This window comes from Erythrolamprus reginae, chromosome 3 (genome assembly GCF_031021105.1).
Source record: "Erythrolamprus reginae isolate rEryReg1 chromosome 3, rEryReg1.hap1, whole genome shotgun sequence".
Classification (NCBI taxonomy): Eukaryota; Metazoa; Chordata; class Lepidosauria; order Squamata; family Dipsadidae; genus Erythrolamprus; species Erythrolamprus reginae.
Window position 1 is genome coordinate 239,903,795 of NC_091952.1, and position 16,737 is coordinate 239,920,531.

A 16,737-nucleotide genomic window follows, 5' to 3' on the forward strand; every position below is an offset into this window, starting at 1 on the left:
TATTTATTAACTATTTTACTTGTAAAAACGTTTTATCTAATACCAAGTTTAGATTATATTTCTAACTTGCTTTTGGGCCCCTAGGCCGTAAATAAAATTGGAAGTATTATATAACACCTGGATAAAATCCAATGTAACACATGCAGCATTCTTCTCATGCAAAGAAACATTCAACTGTCTTTTTTTCCCCTTGCTCCATAAACCAGGGGTCCCCCAACCCCAGGACCACAGACTAGCACTGGTCTGCCGCCCGCCAGGAACTAGGTCGTGAGAATGAAGCCCCATCTGTGCATGCACGAGATCCAGGCAGCGAAACCACACTTCCCTGTCTGCGGAAAAACCAGCTCACACAAAACCAGTCCCTGGTGCTGAAAAGATTGGGGGACACTGTACCAAACTTTCTTTCTTTCTTTCTTTCTTTCTTTCTTTCTTTCTTTCTTTCTTTCTTTCTGCCTTCTGGCCTGCCTGCAATTTATAGGCCGCCCAAATTTATTTATTTATTCATTCATTTTTTATGCCGCCCTTCTCCTTAGACTCAGGGCGGCTTACAACATGTTAGCAATAGCACTTTTTAACAGAGCCAGCCTATTGCCCCCACAATCCAGGTCCTTATTTTACCCACCTCGGAAGGATGGAAGGCTGAGTCAACCTTGAGCCGGTGATGAGATTTGAACCCCTGACCTACAGATCTACAGTTAGCTTCAGTGGCCTGCAGTACAGCACTCTATCTGCTTTGCCACCCCGGCTCTGTCTGACTCTATCTGACCAAATATTGACTATGGACAGCTATGTCCTCGGTTTACACCCATTCATTAAGTGATTGTTCAAAATTATGGTGGCGCTGAAAAAAACCAGACACACGACTAGTCCTCAAGGTTCTGGCCATTGCAGCAAATCACGGACAGCTGATTGCCTTCTCTGTCAGTTTTCCAAAAGCAAAGTCAATGGGGAAGCCGGCAGAGAAAGTTTCATGTTACTTTGGTTAAGTCACTCCTGGGTTTTTTTTCTCACCACTAGCACTCCCCACTGGCCCTCCCAAGTCTTCACTCCTCTCCCCACACACTCTTCATGGCATCCCTGCACTCCTTACTTGGAATTCCCATCTTTTCCTTCTTTAACAACACACTTATCCATAGTTTATGGCGGCCACTGGGACTGCCGAGACTGTCATCTGCTAGTGATCAAGTGACTACCTGTATTCTTGACTCTGGAGCACATCTGGAATGGTATTCCAGATAAAGAATAAAGGAAAGAAAGTGAAAATATTTCACAGGTGAACAGGAAAAAAAAGGACATAGGCTTAGAGCTTAACAAATTAAAATGATAATAGACTTTAATTAACAAGAGATGAAAGGAGCATTTAAATTACCGTATTTTTTGGAGTATAAGATGCACCGTTTTCCTCCTTAAAAGAGGCTGATAATTTGGATGCGTCTTATACTCTGAATGTAGCCGTCCCCCAGCCCTAACTAGCTGCTAACGATCTTTCCAGGTCTTACCTTGCAGGCTCTTTCATTGCTTCTCTCTGCGAAGAATGTTTTTCAAGCCCTAAGTCTATGCAGGGCTTTTTTCATTGCCCTAACTTGCTCTGAATAAGTTTCTATCCAGCCCTAACCAGATGTTTCTATCCAGCCCTAACCAGATGTTCCCAGCTCTAACTGCCTTGCAAGCGCTTTCATTGTTACTCTCTCCGAATAAAGGTTTTTTTAAAGCCCTAACCAGAGGATAAAATAATGTGGTTGACTAAGGACACTAGCCAGATGAATCCCTAGTAAGCAGATTCTCCCCCAAAACTAAGGAGCGTCTTATACTCCAGTGTGTCTTATACCCCGAAAAAAACGGTAAATTAAGTGAGGGCCATGATTCTGCAGAGATGGTTCAGGGTAATAAAGTAGAAACTTAATTTAATAGAAGTAACTTAATACAAAAGGAATTATAATGCAATATTTAACTATTTTGACAGATTTTAAAGAGAAAAAAATGTACAAAAAGTAAACGTACCACATATTTCTGCGTCCCAGGAGAGGTATAGTCTTGCTTTATTTCTAATTCAAGTACATTTCGTTTTCGATTAAACGCAAAACTGCCATAAAATTTGACCACACTGTTTTGATCTCTGCAAAAACTCTATAGGAAAATATATTTTTTTCAAGCTTACAGACTTAACTGCATTGCACAAGTTTCGGTTATTTGGGGCTCTGAAAGGGTGGTCTTCCCTGATGAATATGTCAATAATAATAGCAATAGCACTTAACATAGAAACATAGAAGACTGACCGCAGAAAAAGACCTCATGGTCCATCTAGTCTGCCCTTATACTATTTCCTGTATTTTATCTTACAATGGATCTGTTTATCCCAGGCATGTTTAAATTCAGTTACTGTGGATTTACCAACCACGTCTGCTGGAAGTTTGTTCCAAGGATCTACTACTCTTTCAGCAAAATAATATTTTCTCATGTTGCTTTTGATCTTTCCCCCAACTAACTTCAGATTGTGTCCCCTTGTTCTTGTGTTCACTTTCCTATTAAAAACACTTCCCTCCTGAACCTTATTTAACCCTTTAACATATGTTTTGATCATGTCCCCCCTTTTCCTTCTGTCCTCCAGACTATACAGATTGAGTTCATGAAGTCTTTCCTGATACGTTTTATACTTAAGACCTTCCACCATTCTTATAGCCCGTCTTTGGACCCGTTCAATTTTGTCAGTATCTTTTTGTAGGTGAGGTCTCCAGAGCTGAACACTTAAGACTTATTTATTTATTTAATTAATTATTGATTCATTGGATTTATACACCACCCCTCTCTGAGGACTCGGGGCGGCTTACAGCATATACTGCTTGAGCAGAGGGTTGGAGTTGATGACCTGCAAGATCCCTTTCAACTCTAATAATAAATAAAATAAAATAAAATAAGTGTGATGTCACGTGGCTACCATTTATTGATTCCCTTCCACCTTGCTTATTGATTTGGCTTGTGCGAAGCTGGAAGAATAGGTTGCAAATCACAATCACATGACTACCTGAAACTGTGATGTCATAACTGCAAGCGCCCAGATTGATCCATATGATTACGGAGACACCATAGCAGCTACAATGTCGAGTGCCTGTCACCTCATTCAGCTGTGCTGTAACTGAACTGTCGTTGAACGAATGGTTGTTAGCTGGAGAGTACTTGAACTTTGTGAGCAGTTGCTAAAAAAGGGAGTCACTAAACAAGGAGTAAATAGACTGAGGTTGACAGCAATTCCGCATTTTAATAACCAAAGACACTACTTTAACAAGTAGTGGTAGCAAAAATGTTATTGTATTTCATTTTATGAACGTTATTGTACTCTCACTAACTAGGTAAAATCTCCAAAGTAAGATATTAGAACTACCAAACAGATTTGCAAGTTTCAAGATCTGTACCAATCATTCCATGCAATCAACTTGCATAGCGACTTAAATTACTAGTATGCATTGCCACAAGTGCTTTGGTGTTAAGGATAACACCAAAAGGTAAATATTAAATATACACTGAAACATAGAAACATAGAAGACTGACGGCAGAAAAAGACCTCATGATCCATCTAGTCTGCCCTTATAGTATTTTCTGTATTTTATCTTAGGATATTTATTTATTTATTTGATTTTTATGCCACCCTTCTCCTTAGACTCAGGGCGGCTTACAGCATGTTAGCAATAGCACTTTTTAACAGAGCCAGCATACAATCTGGGTCCTCATTTTACCCACCTCGGAAGGATGGAAGGCTGAGTCAACCTTGAGCCGGTGATGAGATTTGAACCGCTGACCTTCAGATCAACAAGTCAGCTTCAGTGGCCTGCAGTACAGCACTCTACCTGCTGCGCCACCCCGGCTCATATATATATGTTTATCCCAGGCATGTTTAAATTCAGTTACTGTGGATTTATCAACCACATCTTCTGGAAGTTTGTTCCAAGGATCTACTACTCTTTCAGTAAAATAATATTTTCTCATGTTGCTTTTGATCTTTCCCCCAACTAACTTCAGATTGCATTTAATTGCATTGTACGAGGTGCAATGACAATAAATTAATTTAATCTGAAACAAAGATTTACAAGAACTCTTCGCTAATATTGTCTTGAATTTTAATAGAATTCTTCTATTTTTCAGAGATGTCATACTCCTTCCAAAGTTCAGCCACTACCATAAAATATTTAACCACAAAATAAAACCACTGCAAAAATGGGATTGGTCCATGCAAAAAGAGATAACGGTTTGAACAATATTACAAAGATAGTTTTTCATATCTTACGCTATTTGTTTAGATTGTCCTAAGAACAGTTATTTTTCACCTTCGTGTAAGTAGCCCAACAACAGACAATGGAAAAGGATACACCCATTGCTTAATTAAAGGTTGAATGTCTTTGCCGGACACATTGGAAATGGATTTCAAAAACCCAGATGTAGACACCAGCATCTGACTCCACATATGAGACTGGAACTTCTGGGAAGAAGCTGTGCTAGCTAGACTCAACAGTTTGTTGAAAACCTATGGTGAAATTAAGTCAGATTCAGAAAATTGATCAGTTTCATGTAACAGATTTTTAACCTTGAAACATGCAAATGACAATAATATAATTGTGTACCCTTTAACAAAAGGGACATTCGAGTGTTGGAAACTGAAAAATCACATTTGCCTGTTGAATATAGAACCAGACCAAAAGCATTTAATTTAACTAATTAAGAATAATTAGCAGAATTGTTTTCCCTATATTTAATGATTTCTGCCTTAGTGTCAGCTCTTTGTCATTTAAAAAGTTAACATCTGCAGTAAACTTTGATTCTTTTCCTCTGTATTGTATCTGTTCTTTTTTTTTTTTTTTAAACCAAGTTTAGTACAGTGGTATCTCTACTTACGAACTTAATTCTTTCCGTGACCAGGTTCTTAAGAAAAAAAGTTTGCAAGAAGCAATTTTTCTCATAGGAATCAATGTAAAAGCAAATAATGTGTGCGATTGGGAAAACCACAGGGAGGGTGGAGGCCCTGATTCCTCCCAGGAGATTCCTAAAGAGGCCCCATGGAGGCTTCTCCCCGCCTTTTCCAGCCCTGTTTCCTCCCAGGAGATTCCTAGAGAGCCCCCACGGAGGCTTCTCCCTGCCTTTTCCAGTTAGTTTCATAGGCTTGGGTTTGTAAATGGAAAATGGTTCTTGAGAAGAGGCAAAAAAATCTTGAACCCCTGGTTCTTATCTAGAAAAGTTTGTAAGTAGAGGCGTTTGTAGGTAGCGGTACCACTGTACTGCTTTTAAACATTCTATGAAAAACAAAATGAAGGAGAGAGCATCAGAAACATCAAGTTTCAGTATTCCATGAAAAAAAAAATGCTTTACTTTTTGAACTAAGCATACTGTGTGAATTCATCTATTGTCAATTATATTTTATAGATTAATGTTGTGAAAATACAGCTAGTAAGCTTACTGAACTCGGAGTTCAATTAATCCCTGGCTCAAGACACAAATGAAATCAAAGCTTCAAACCACATCTATTTTGTACAATCTCATTATGCCTGCAACTATCAGATCAGTGCCAAAATGCATCCTGTTTACAAATCAAACATAAATAGTGTCATGCTGGATCAGCCTAATGGAAACTTCCTGTCTCTGACGACAGGCAAGAGTGCTCCCTAACTGTTTATCACAAATTCTCATATTTGGATTAATGCAGTCTATATTCCAGGATTCCTTTTAGTACATCACTGTTTATACAATCAGTGTCCAATATAAAATAAGAAAAAAAAATGCTTCTAAAAGCCTTCCATTTATTTTAAAACTGTTTCCATGGGGAAAATAGAATAGGCTCAGTTGTTTACATCAACAAGGAGCGTAACAGTTTTGTAAGAGGAGTCTGATTCCAGCCTTTGCCATTGTAGACAGAAAGAGAAAATTTGGATGTGTATAGAAAAACAATTCAAACTGTAAGGGACTGTTTTTTTAAAAAAATGTCCATGGTATCTAGATTTAGAGAAAAATGTCAAGACAACAGAATGTAGATGCTGGGCTAATGACCTATTTCAGTGATGGCGAACCTATGGCACCGGTGCCACAGGTGGCATGTAGAACCATATCTGCTGGCACGCAAGCCTTTGCCCTAGCTTAGCTCCAACATGCATGTGTGTGCCGGCTAGCTGATTTTTGGCTTGCATAGAGACTCTGGGAGGGTGTTTTTGGCTTCCAGGGAGCCTTTGGGGCAGGGTTCTCCAAACTTGGCAACTTTAAGACATGTGGACTTCAACTCCCAGAATTCTCCAGCTAGCTCTGCTGGCTGGAGAATTCTGGGAGTTGAAGTCCACAAGTCTTAAAGTTGCCAAGTTTGGAGACCTCTGCTTTGGGGGATAGCAGAGGGCGTTTTTACCCTCCTCCAGCTCCAGGGAAGCCTTTTGAGCCTGGGGAGAGTGAAACACGAGTCTCTTGGGCCCACCAGAAGTTGGGAAACAGGTTGTTTCAGGCCTCCAGAGGCCCTCCGGGGAGTGGGAGAAGCTGTTTTCACCCTCCCCAGAAACTGAATTATGGGCGTGGGCACTCGCGCGTGACGATAGCATGCACGCACACTCTTTCAGCACCCGAGGAAAAAAAGGTTTGTCATCGCTGACCTATTTCATCTGTAAGAAATAGAACAATATTCAAGCAAATATCAATATGACAAGCATTTTTTAGGATTTGAGTTTTCTCCTGAGCAAACATTATAAAATAGCTATCTGTTTCCAAAGATAATTTTCACACATACACACACAACCCAGCATCATCTGTGGTTGTCGATTAACCATTCTTCTTAATCAGGAATAGAATAGAATAGAATAGATTAGATTTTTTTATTGGCCAAGTGTGATTGGACACACAAGGAATTTGTCTTGGTGCATATGCTCTCAGTGTACATAAAAGAAAAGTTCGTCAATAATCATAAGATACAACACTTAATGATAGTCCGGGTACAAATAAATAATCAAATCATATTAGGAACCAGCCAATATAAATAATAAGGATACAAGTAACAAAGTTATAGTCATACAGTCATTAGTGGAAGGAGATGAGAAGATTAATAGTAGTGCAGACTTTGTAAATTGTTTGACAGTGTTGAGGGAATTATTTAACAGAGTGATGGCGTCAGGGAAAAAACTGTTCTTGTGTCCAGTTGTTCTGGTGTGCATTTTTTAATTAACCAACTTCAAACCTGGTTATGGGTCTTATTTAAGCAAAGAATCTCCACATTTTCTCGACAGACAGTTAGTATGCAATAATCTCTCAGCATTAATGGGGAGAGTATGTCTGTGTAGAATGGGAACAATTTTATAAATTACAAAGCACTGAAATCAATCATTTTAGTATGTCATAAATAGAAAAGAAACAAAAGGCCAATTTTAAAGGAATTAGATATATATCAATAGAAGATCCAAATACTTACTTGTAACATAAACTCCATGCTTATTCTGTTTTCTATCAGTCTCATAACTAGGTGGGCCTTGCATTGAAACATGGTGTAATATTCCCAGGATAACGTGTGAGGATGCTTTATAGAAAAGTGTAAATGGGTTGCAGGGCTGGAAAATTAAAGCAGGATAATTTTTCATTGATGATATACTTTATATGAAAAATACTGTATATTGCAGCTGAGACTACAACAGAAATAAAAAGACATATTTTCTACTAATTCATGAATTACATAGCATTAACTATAAAGATCTAGACTATTCAAAACAGAATACATGTTATTGCACGTTATTGCATGTTATTTTATTAACTTCTGGAGAACTTAGTAAATGCGGGATTTTAAATTAGAATCAAAATAATAAATAAAAGATTTACATCTGTTTTGAAAAAACCCAGTAATTTCCTTTTACATGAATATTACTAGCATAATGATACAATATATGAGCAGTTTTAAAAAGTGCTTCGTTATTCCCCTTTATCATAGTTAAAAATACCCTCCCAGAGCCTCTGTGCAAGCCAAAAATCAGCTGGCTAGCATACACATGCACATTGGAGCTTAGCTAGGGCAATGGCTCACATGCAATCAGATATTGCTCTGTGTGCCACTGTGGCACTCACCTCTATAGAGTACTGAACACCAAGACAACTAGACACAAGAACACTTTTATCCCAAATGCCATCACTCTGCTAAATAAATAATTATCTCACTACTGTCAAACTATTCACTAAGGCTGCATTACGATTACTATTAGTCTTTTCATCGTTCCAATCACCCATCTCCTTCCACTTATGATTGTAACTTGTTGCTTGTATCCTTCCAATTAATATTAATATTGATTAATATAAATTGTTTCCTGATTGCTTATTTGTACCCAATGACAATCACTGTGTTCTACCTCATGATTCTTGACAAATGTATCTTTCTTTTATGTACACTGACAGCATATGGACCAAAGACAAATTCCTTGTGTGTCCAATCACATTTGGCCAATAAAGAATTCTATTCTATTCTATTCTATTCTACTCAAGAAGCCAGGAATTGTTAAGATCACTGTATAAAACTACAGTACTTCAGATATAGCAATACTATTGCTGACTTTTACAGCAGTATATAAACAAATCACTAGAATTTTAAAGTGTTTAAAACAGTGAATTAACTGTAAACAGCTAGAACAAAAAAACACCAAAGATATAATATACTGTACATCAAATGTATAAGTAGACTTTAAATCTCAGATCTGATTCTCTGACAACGGTACTAAAGGACATCGACAATTTTCACAAACTTACATCTGAACTAATGTATAACTTAAAAGAAACTTAGAAAAACTTTGTCTTAAGCATTACAAGACTCTTGTTCACTTGCTATAAAACAAAACACTCATTTTTTTCCTTATGCTCTAATTAATACAATAATATTAATAGTTAAATAGTCAAATGTTATTTTCATTTCATCACTGAACCTATTTCTTTTCACTGGAAAGGTTCTGAATGTATATTTAGTTAATACAGTACAATACAGTTTGTAATACAGTTTCACAGACACATAGATGCAATAAAGATGGTTACCAAATCGGTCCTTCAGAAGGACCCACCAATAGAAATAACTTAAGCGCTAGGGTCAATTTCTCATTACTATTCTAATAGGCATATATTAATTGTCCTGTAACCCTATCCATTGTTTATTAAACTTACTTGTCCTTTTCTTTCCCTCCACCAAAGATTGGATGCAGTAAGACACCACCGGTCTTTAATTCGTATGCCACTATTTTGTCTAGTTCCTGAAATGCAAAACATTTATTTATTTATTTGAATTTATATTGCCGCCTGTTCATCCATGGTGACTCAAGGGGGTTCACAGAATATAAGATCACATTTAAAACAATAGAAACTAACAAAAAGAATAAAATAAAGTGACTTACTTAATACTTTGTTGGTTTATATATTAAATAGGTAGCCAAGCACAACAAAATGTTGCATGAAAATGTATAATTAGAGTAATTTAATATTTCAGAAAGTTGTGAACAGTACTTTTTGAAGATGCACCCCCCCCCCCCAAAAAAAAAACAGGCTGAAAATTTGACTGTGTCTTATACGCTGAATGCAGCTTTTCAAAGCTTTTTCCCCAACACTAACGAAGTGTTAATGATGTTCCCGGTTCTTACCAGCTTGCATTTCATTGCTACTTCCTCAGAATAAGTTTTTTTCCAGCCCTAAATCTTTTTTTCATTGGTACTCCCTCCAAAGGTTTTTTTAAGCCCTAACCAGGAGATAAAATAAGCCCTAACCAGGAGATAAAATAAGGATGTTAGCCAGGTAGCCCCCACCCCATTTTCCTCCCCAAAAACTAAGGTGCGTCTTATACTCCGATGTGTCTTATACTCCAAAAAATATGGTATTTGATTCATAGATCACCAAGCCTTTAATTCACATTCTTTTACACAATAATTCCAAAATTAGCACATACAGTACATGTTAGTTGTATCTTGGTTTATGTCCCTCTAATTATGGTAACTTTGCTTTAAAGATATGAAGAACCACCAATAGATTTGTTGAATTTATTCTCTGGAGATTTTGAGATGTTTCCAAAAGTTCTATCCATCTGGATGCATTTACCTCCTTAATCCAATGACGATATTCATTAACACCAAAGGTTTTCTTCATCCAAAGTCCATAAATATAGCCAGAGATTCCCTTTAATACCCACTCATCTGACCTGCAAGTTAAAACAAAAAAGACAAAATATATTTTTGATTAAAACAGCTCCTACTGATACTTTGCATATATTCTCGCAGCTAAAAACATTAGAGTCTCTCTCTGCTCTGAGTTATGTAGGCAATTTCTTCTTTCTCTGATTCTTCCCTTTCTCTTGCACAGCAGAAAAAAATGGAGAAGAAGGGATTTCAAGAGAGTAGCTAGTTGCAAAGCATATGTACGGCTCTCAGCCCCGGGCTGCCGATGTGATCATGATGAGGTTGCAACCATAAATAGTTATAAATTGGCCACAACATTATTTTTTCAACAACATAATTTGAATGGTTGGTGAACAAGTGGCTAGTAAATGAGAACTATCTTTACATCAAGGCAATCTGAACTGGCACTGATGAACTTACAAAAAGGGTAATATGATGAACAGTTCAATAAAAACATTAGTCTAGTGTAGAATAATTAAATAAATCTTCTCTGAATTATTAGCAAAAGGACTGAAAATAAAATGACTAACATAAAAATGTTTTAAAGTACATTTTTATGGTGTGAGTATACTTGGAAACTGGTGCACTATCAGCTACACATGTAGACTTCCATTACCAACCACTTGGAGCCTCAGTGACAACAACCACAAAATTACAACCGGTTTTCAAAGTTTCAACCATGTGCGGCAAACCAGCAGTCACATGATCATGATTTGGGCATTTCCCAACTAATGTGCATTGTCCCATAGTCACATGATTGTCATTTGTGACCTCTGCAGCCATCTTCTGACATGCAAACTCAATAGAAAAGCTGGCAAAAGTTGCTCACATGTGATGCTGTTTAACAACTCATAATGATACATTTAAAAGGCCAGAATTGGTTGTAAGTTGTGCAATTATGTGACTTTTCACTTGACCTCAGCATCAGTTACTGATGAAGTTGCCAATCCCAACTGCAGTCAGTAAATGAGGACTACCTGTACTTTCAATTTATCCTTTCGGAAATGCTTTCATTTTCTGCTAATTTACCAACCATGTTTTGAAGTGCTTGTTGAGTATTTGCTGGGATCTTGATTCACTTAAAATGTGTTCCAGGATAAGGCAAGAATTCAGAAGATCTATCAATTATGGCTTTCAGAATTATTGGTGAAATACAAGATAATACCAATACCAATCTCTTTTATGTTTAGCATTAGTGGTGGCGCAGTGGTTAGAGAGTAGTATTGCAGGCTATTTCTGCTGCCTGCCGACTGCCTGCAAGCTGCAACTTGGCAGTTCAAATCTCATCAGGCTCAAGCTTGACTCATCCTTCCATTCTTGCAAGGTGGATAAAACGAGCCCCCAAATTGTTGGGGGCAATATGCGGACTCTGAAAACCGCTTAGAGAGGGCTATAAAGCACAGTAAAGCTTTCCAAGACTAAGTGCTATTGCCATTATGCTAATCCTTCACATACTCAAAATACAAAATTCTTTCTCATTTACTCACCAAGACATTCTAGATATAAAGCAGCCGAAGAACTGCTGGGCTAGGGCTTCAGCCAAGAACCTCCGGGTTAGAGGAGTCTCGTCTACTATCATCGCACTGTGCAAAAGGTTCGTGCTAATTTAAAAACAGAAGAAAGTAAATATCAAACGGGGGAAATTAGAAAAGCAAGCAGAGTTTCTATACAACTATAAACAAGTTATTATTTTATCAGAGGCTTTATAAAATTAGTAGCAGGGGCATATAATTGATATCCAGGTGTTTCTTACAAAACCTTATCTGTTTACATACTGCTGCTGGGACCATCCCAATTCTCAATCTCTTCTAGATGGACCCCTGGAACATGATCTGTTGGACTCCATAGGGAAATCAGAGTCTATCTGAAGACCCAACAAAGGAGAATATTTGTAGCCCAGGAGGGGTCCTTAGTGTTTTGTCAACTTGGCTGTTTCCCTGCTGATGTTTTTTTATTCAAATTTGGGTAATATCACACTGATTAGGTTACTTAGTTGGGTAATGAAACGTCTACAAGAAAGCAACCAAACTGAGAGAACACCAAGGACTCCTATCTCTGAAGAAGGAAATTAGACAGATAACAATATTTTATTGATAATCAAAAGACAGGAGCACAGTGGTTAGAATGCAGTACTGCAGACTACTTTTTCTGACTGCTGGCCGCCTGCAGTTCAATTCTCCCTGGCTTAAGTTGACCCAGCTTTCCATCCTTCGAAATGTAAAATGAGGACCCAGACTTTGGGGGCAATATGCTGACTCTGTAAACTGTTTAAAAAGGGCTGTAAAGCACTGTGAAGCAGTATATAAGTCTAAGTTGTATTGCTATTGCTATCAGTAGCACCTTACATTTTTTTTGGGTGTGTGTGTGGGGGGTATTTTTCTCCAACATACAATAAAACATACATAAACTAATAAAAAGCAAAGCATCAGTGCCTAAAATGGTAATACAGTGTTCCCTCGATTTTCGCAGGTTCAAACTTTGCAAATAGCCTATACCACGGTTTTTCAAAAAATATTAATTAAAAAATACTTCGTGGGTTTTTTTCTATACCACGGTTTTCCCACCTGATGACATCATACGTCATCGCCTAACTAATATTTTTTGCAAATAAATAACAAAAAAAATTATTATTGTTAATAAATAATTATGTTTATAAATATCAGGATCACTAAGTGTCTTATTCAATGGTGAGTACCAGTAATAATGGTGAGTAAATGGTTGTTAAGGGAATGGGAAATGGTAATTTAGGGGTTTAAAGTGTTAAGGGATGGCTTGTGATACTGTCCATAACCAAAAATGGTGTAATTACTTCCGCATCTCTACTTCACAGAAATTCGACTTTCGGGGGCGGTCTCAGAACGCATCCCCCGCGAAAATTGAGGGAACACTGTATATAGCATTTCCTTCTTACATCAGATATTCAAAGGAGCGTCTTAGAGCCTATTTTCCCTTTGAGTAAATCATTTCCCTCTTTCTATCTAAAATATTTAAGATTAATTGAATATCAAAAACTTTCATCTATAGTAGCACCTTAAACTTGACTTGGAAAGCTACTGGCAACCAATTTGTTCCAAAACTCTTAGAAACTGTGGGTTTTTTTTTAATGGAATCAACTAATGCTGACTAGCAAGCAAATAGTTGCATTCAGTGTCACCTGCAGTTTTAAAGTCATCTTTAAAACCATAATTTTGAAGTCATCCAGCCATTACTGTTATAATGAATTTTGTTGTTGTTAGTTACAAAGTCGTGTCCGACCCATTGTGACCCATGGACAACATTCCTCCAGGCCTTTCAGGTCTCTATCATCCTCTGGAGTCCATTTAAGCTCATGCCTACTGCTTCAGTGACTCCATTCAGCCACCTCATTCGCTGTCATCTCCTTCTTCTTTTGCCCTCAATCTTTCCCAGCATTAGGCTCTTCTCCGGTGAGTCCTTCGTTCTCATTAGGTAGCCAACATATTTGAGTTTTATCTTCAGGATTTGGCCTTCTAAAGAGCAACCAGGGTTGCTCTTCTCTAGGACTGACAGTTTTGATCGCCTTGCAGTTCAAGGGGCTCGTAGGAGTCTTCTCCAGCACCATAGTTCAAAGACCTCAATTCTTGGGCGCTCAGCCTTCCTTATGGTCCAACAAAAAAATAATGAATACTAACCTAAAAATGCTCATAGAAGCATAAGCAGCTACTTCAACGTAGGCTTCATCTACAAAAACTGTTTTGAAGCAGGAGTATGGATAACGACAAGTAAGTATCTCTTCATAGAATTCAAATACTTCATGGAGATACGACGTAGTATGTTTGAGCAGGGGAAGAAGTTGGGGTAGACAAAAATGGGTGACCTAGAATAAATAAGAGAAAGGAACATGTAATTGAATAATTAGATGGTAATTAGAAGAACGGGAGTAACTTTTAACTCAGCCATGTTTGGCATGGCCTACTGAACATAATATTAAGAGTACTTTAGAAAGCCAGTGAAAGGACATTAATGATGTCCTTCAATGAATGATCTTGGCAAACAAGTTGCATTGGGGGGAAAAGTAACACTAAAGCTGGAAAATGTTATGGAATCAGGTAAGTAAAAATTAATGAAACATACTGTTTTCTGCAAAAACAGAAAAGTACAAGGGCCAGGATAAATTTGTTATTGATTTCTTTTGCCTCTTTATTCAACCCTAAGACTTTGAAAATTAAGAGTTGCCAACAATATGTATTGTATTAAAACTAATTCTCTTAAAATTTGTATGTGAATAATACAACAAAAATGGCATCTCAATCACATCACCCTAACATTATTTATTTATTTATTTATTTATTTATTTATTTGTTTGTTTATTTAATTGCATTTATATGCCGCTCACTCCAAACTCTGAGCGGATAACAACAAGTATAAATACAATACAGTGGTACCTTAAGATACGAACCCCTCGTCTTACGAACAACTCGTGATACGAACCCGGGGTTCAGAAAAATTTTGCCTCTTCTTACGAACTTTTTTCGAGTTACGAACCTGCGTTCGGAGACTGCTGGGAAGCCCCGCGGCTGTTTTAAAAGGTAACAGCTGGGCGGCGGGGCTTCCCAGAAGCCTCCCGAACACCGAGGCAAAATTTTGCTGAACCCCAGGTTCGGTTCGGGAGGTTGCTGGGAAGCCCCCCAGGCAGACTGCGACCTTTTAAAACACCCGCGCCGCTTCGCAGCTGTCTCCCGGAGCCGAACAGCAAAGCCTGAAGCTGAACAGCAAAGCCGAACTTCCGCATTCGGCTCCAGGAGACACATGGGAAGCGGCGCGGGTGTTTTAAAAGGTCGCAGCTGGCCTGGGGGGCTTGCCAGCAACCCCCGCACCCCGAACCCGGGTGTGGGGGGGGTGCTGGCAAGCCCCCCAGGCCGGCTGCGACCTTTTAAAACACCCACGCTCTTCCCTCACCCCCGCCCCCGCAAGGCATCGCAGCGACAAGCGGGTTTTTCCGACGCGGGTCTTATGCGCCCGAGCCGGGTTTCCCCCCACATCCGGGCCCACACACCTGTTCCAGCGGGCTATTTTCCGCCGGTAGTAACGCAGCGCCTCCTGCCCGTTGAGCAGCTTCTCGGCCGGTCTCTCGGGGGTGCTGTAGAGCGGGTGCGCGAATAGCCTCCTCAGCTTGGAGTGGGGGGGCCTGGCTGCTCAGGTTGGCGGGCGGCCGAGTCCGGAGCTTTGGACCGGCGGCGACGGCGGCTTCTTCGGCGGGGCAGGAGCAGCGGGGCTCAGCCGTCTCCGTGGCCGGACCGAGGCGCCGCCTCATTTGGGGCCAGAGGTGGAAGTAGAAATCGGCGCTGAGCAGCGCCCCGAGAAGCAGCAGAATGAGCAGCCGGTCGCGCCGGGTCCCCAGCATGGTCAGCGCCGGCGGCTGGGCGAGAAGCAGGCCGGGCGCGAAGGCAGCGGCGCACGGGCGATGCCGGGCCGTGGGTGGGAAAGGAAGGCGAGCCACGCGCCTGTTTGGCCGCGAGAGCCCGGGCGAGTCCCGGCAGGGCCTCTGCCCCGCTGCCGCCGCAGGAGCAGGTGGGGGAAGCCGAGGCAAGGGAAGCAGCAGGCAGCGCCCCGCTTGTGGCCGAGAGGCGACCGGCTGCATCTTTCCCCGGTGGCCTCTCCCGAGTAGGCAGACCGGGCCGCCTCTGGAAGGATGGCCGCGTTGGGCGTTTGTTTGCATCTCGTGATTGACCGGGTGAAATAAAAGATCTAAAAATCCCTTGTCTCCCCAACCCGTATTCAATCCGGGTTGGGGAGACAAGGGATTTTTAGATCTTTTATTTCACCCGGTCAATCACGAGATGCAAACGAACGCTCAACGTGTCCGAAAGCCAGAGACTTTGGCTAGAGGTCTCTCCGACGAGCTCCGGTTCTCGTCGGAGAGACCTCTAGCCAAAGTCTCTGGCTTTCGGACACGTTGGGCGTTCGTTTGCATCTCGTGATTGACCGGGTGAAATAAAAGATCTAAAAATCCCTTGTCTCCCCAACCCGGATTGAATACGGGTTGGGGAGACAAGGGATTTTTAGATCTTTTATTTCACCCGGTCAATCACGAGATGCAAACAAACGCCCAACGTGTCCGAAAGCCAGAGACTTTGGCTAGAGGTCTCTCCGACGAGAACCGGAGCTCGTCGGAGAGACCTCTAGCCAAAGTCTCTGGCTTTCGGACACGTTGGGCGTTCGTTTGCATCTCGTGATTGACCGGGTGAAATAAAAGATCTAAAAATCCCTTGTCTCCCCAACCCGGATTGAATACGGGTTGGGGAGACAAGGGATTTTTAGATCTTTTATTTCACCCGGTCAATCACGAGATGCAAACGAACGCCCAACGTGTCCGAAAGCCAGAGACTTTGGCAAGCGGTCTCTCCGACGAGAACCGGAGCTCGTCGGAGAGACCTCTAGCCAAAGTCTCTGGCTTTCGGACACGTTGGGCGTTCGTTTGCATCTCGTGATTGACCGGGTGAAATAAAAGATCTAAAAATCCCTTGTCTCCCCAACCCGGATTGAATACGGGTTGGGGAGACAAGGGATTTTTAGATCTTTTATTTCACCCGGTCAATCACGAGATGCAAACGAACGCCCAACGTGTCCGAAAGCC

The 16,737-nt window shown here is 40.3% G+C and overlaps 1 protein-coding gene across 1 annotated transcript in view; it reads right to left on the reverse strand.

Moving 5' to 3' along the window:
* TAF2 (TATA-box binding protein associated factor 2) overlaps positions 1-16,737 on the reverse strand; it is an 84,237-nt gene that overhangs the window by 54,947 nt on the left and 12,553 nt on the right. The window contains exons 7-13 of the mRNA XM_070748238.1: positions 13,793-13,977; positions 11,630-11,743; positions 10,066-10,165; positions 9,145-9,230; positions 7,424-7,559; positions 4,362-4,516; positions 2,002-2,116 (exon numbers count right to left, since the gene is read on the reverse strand). Coding sequence (XP_070604339.1) covers positions 2,002-2,116; positions 4,362-4,516; positions 7,424-7,559; positions 9,145-9,230; positions 10,066-10,165; positions 11,630-11,743; positions 13,793-13,977 — 891 coding nt within the window. The remainder of the gene's footprint in view (positions 1-2,001; positions 2,117-4,361; positions 4,517-7,423; positions 7,560-9,144; positions 9,231-10,065; positions 10,166-11,629; positions 11,744-13,792; positions 13,978-16,737) is intronic.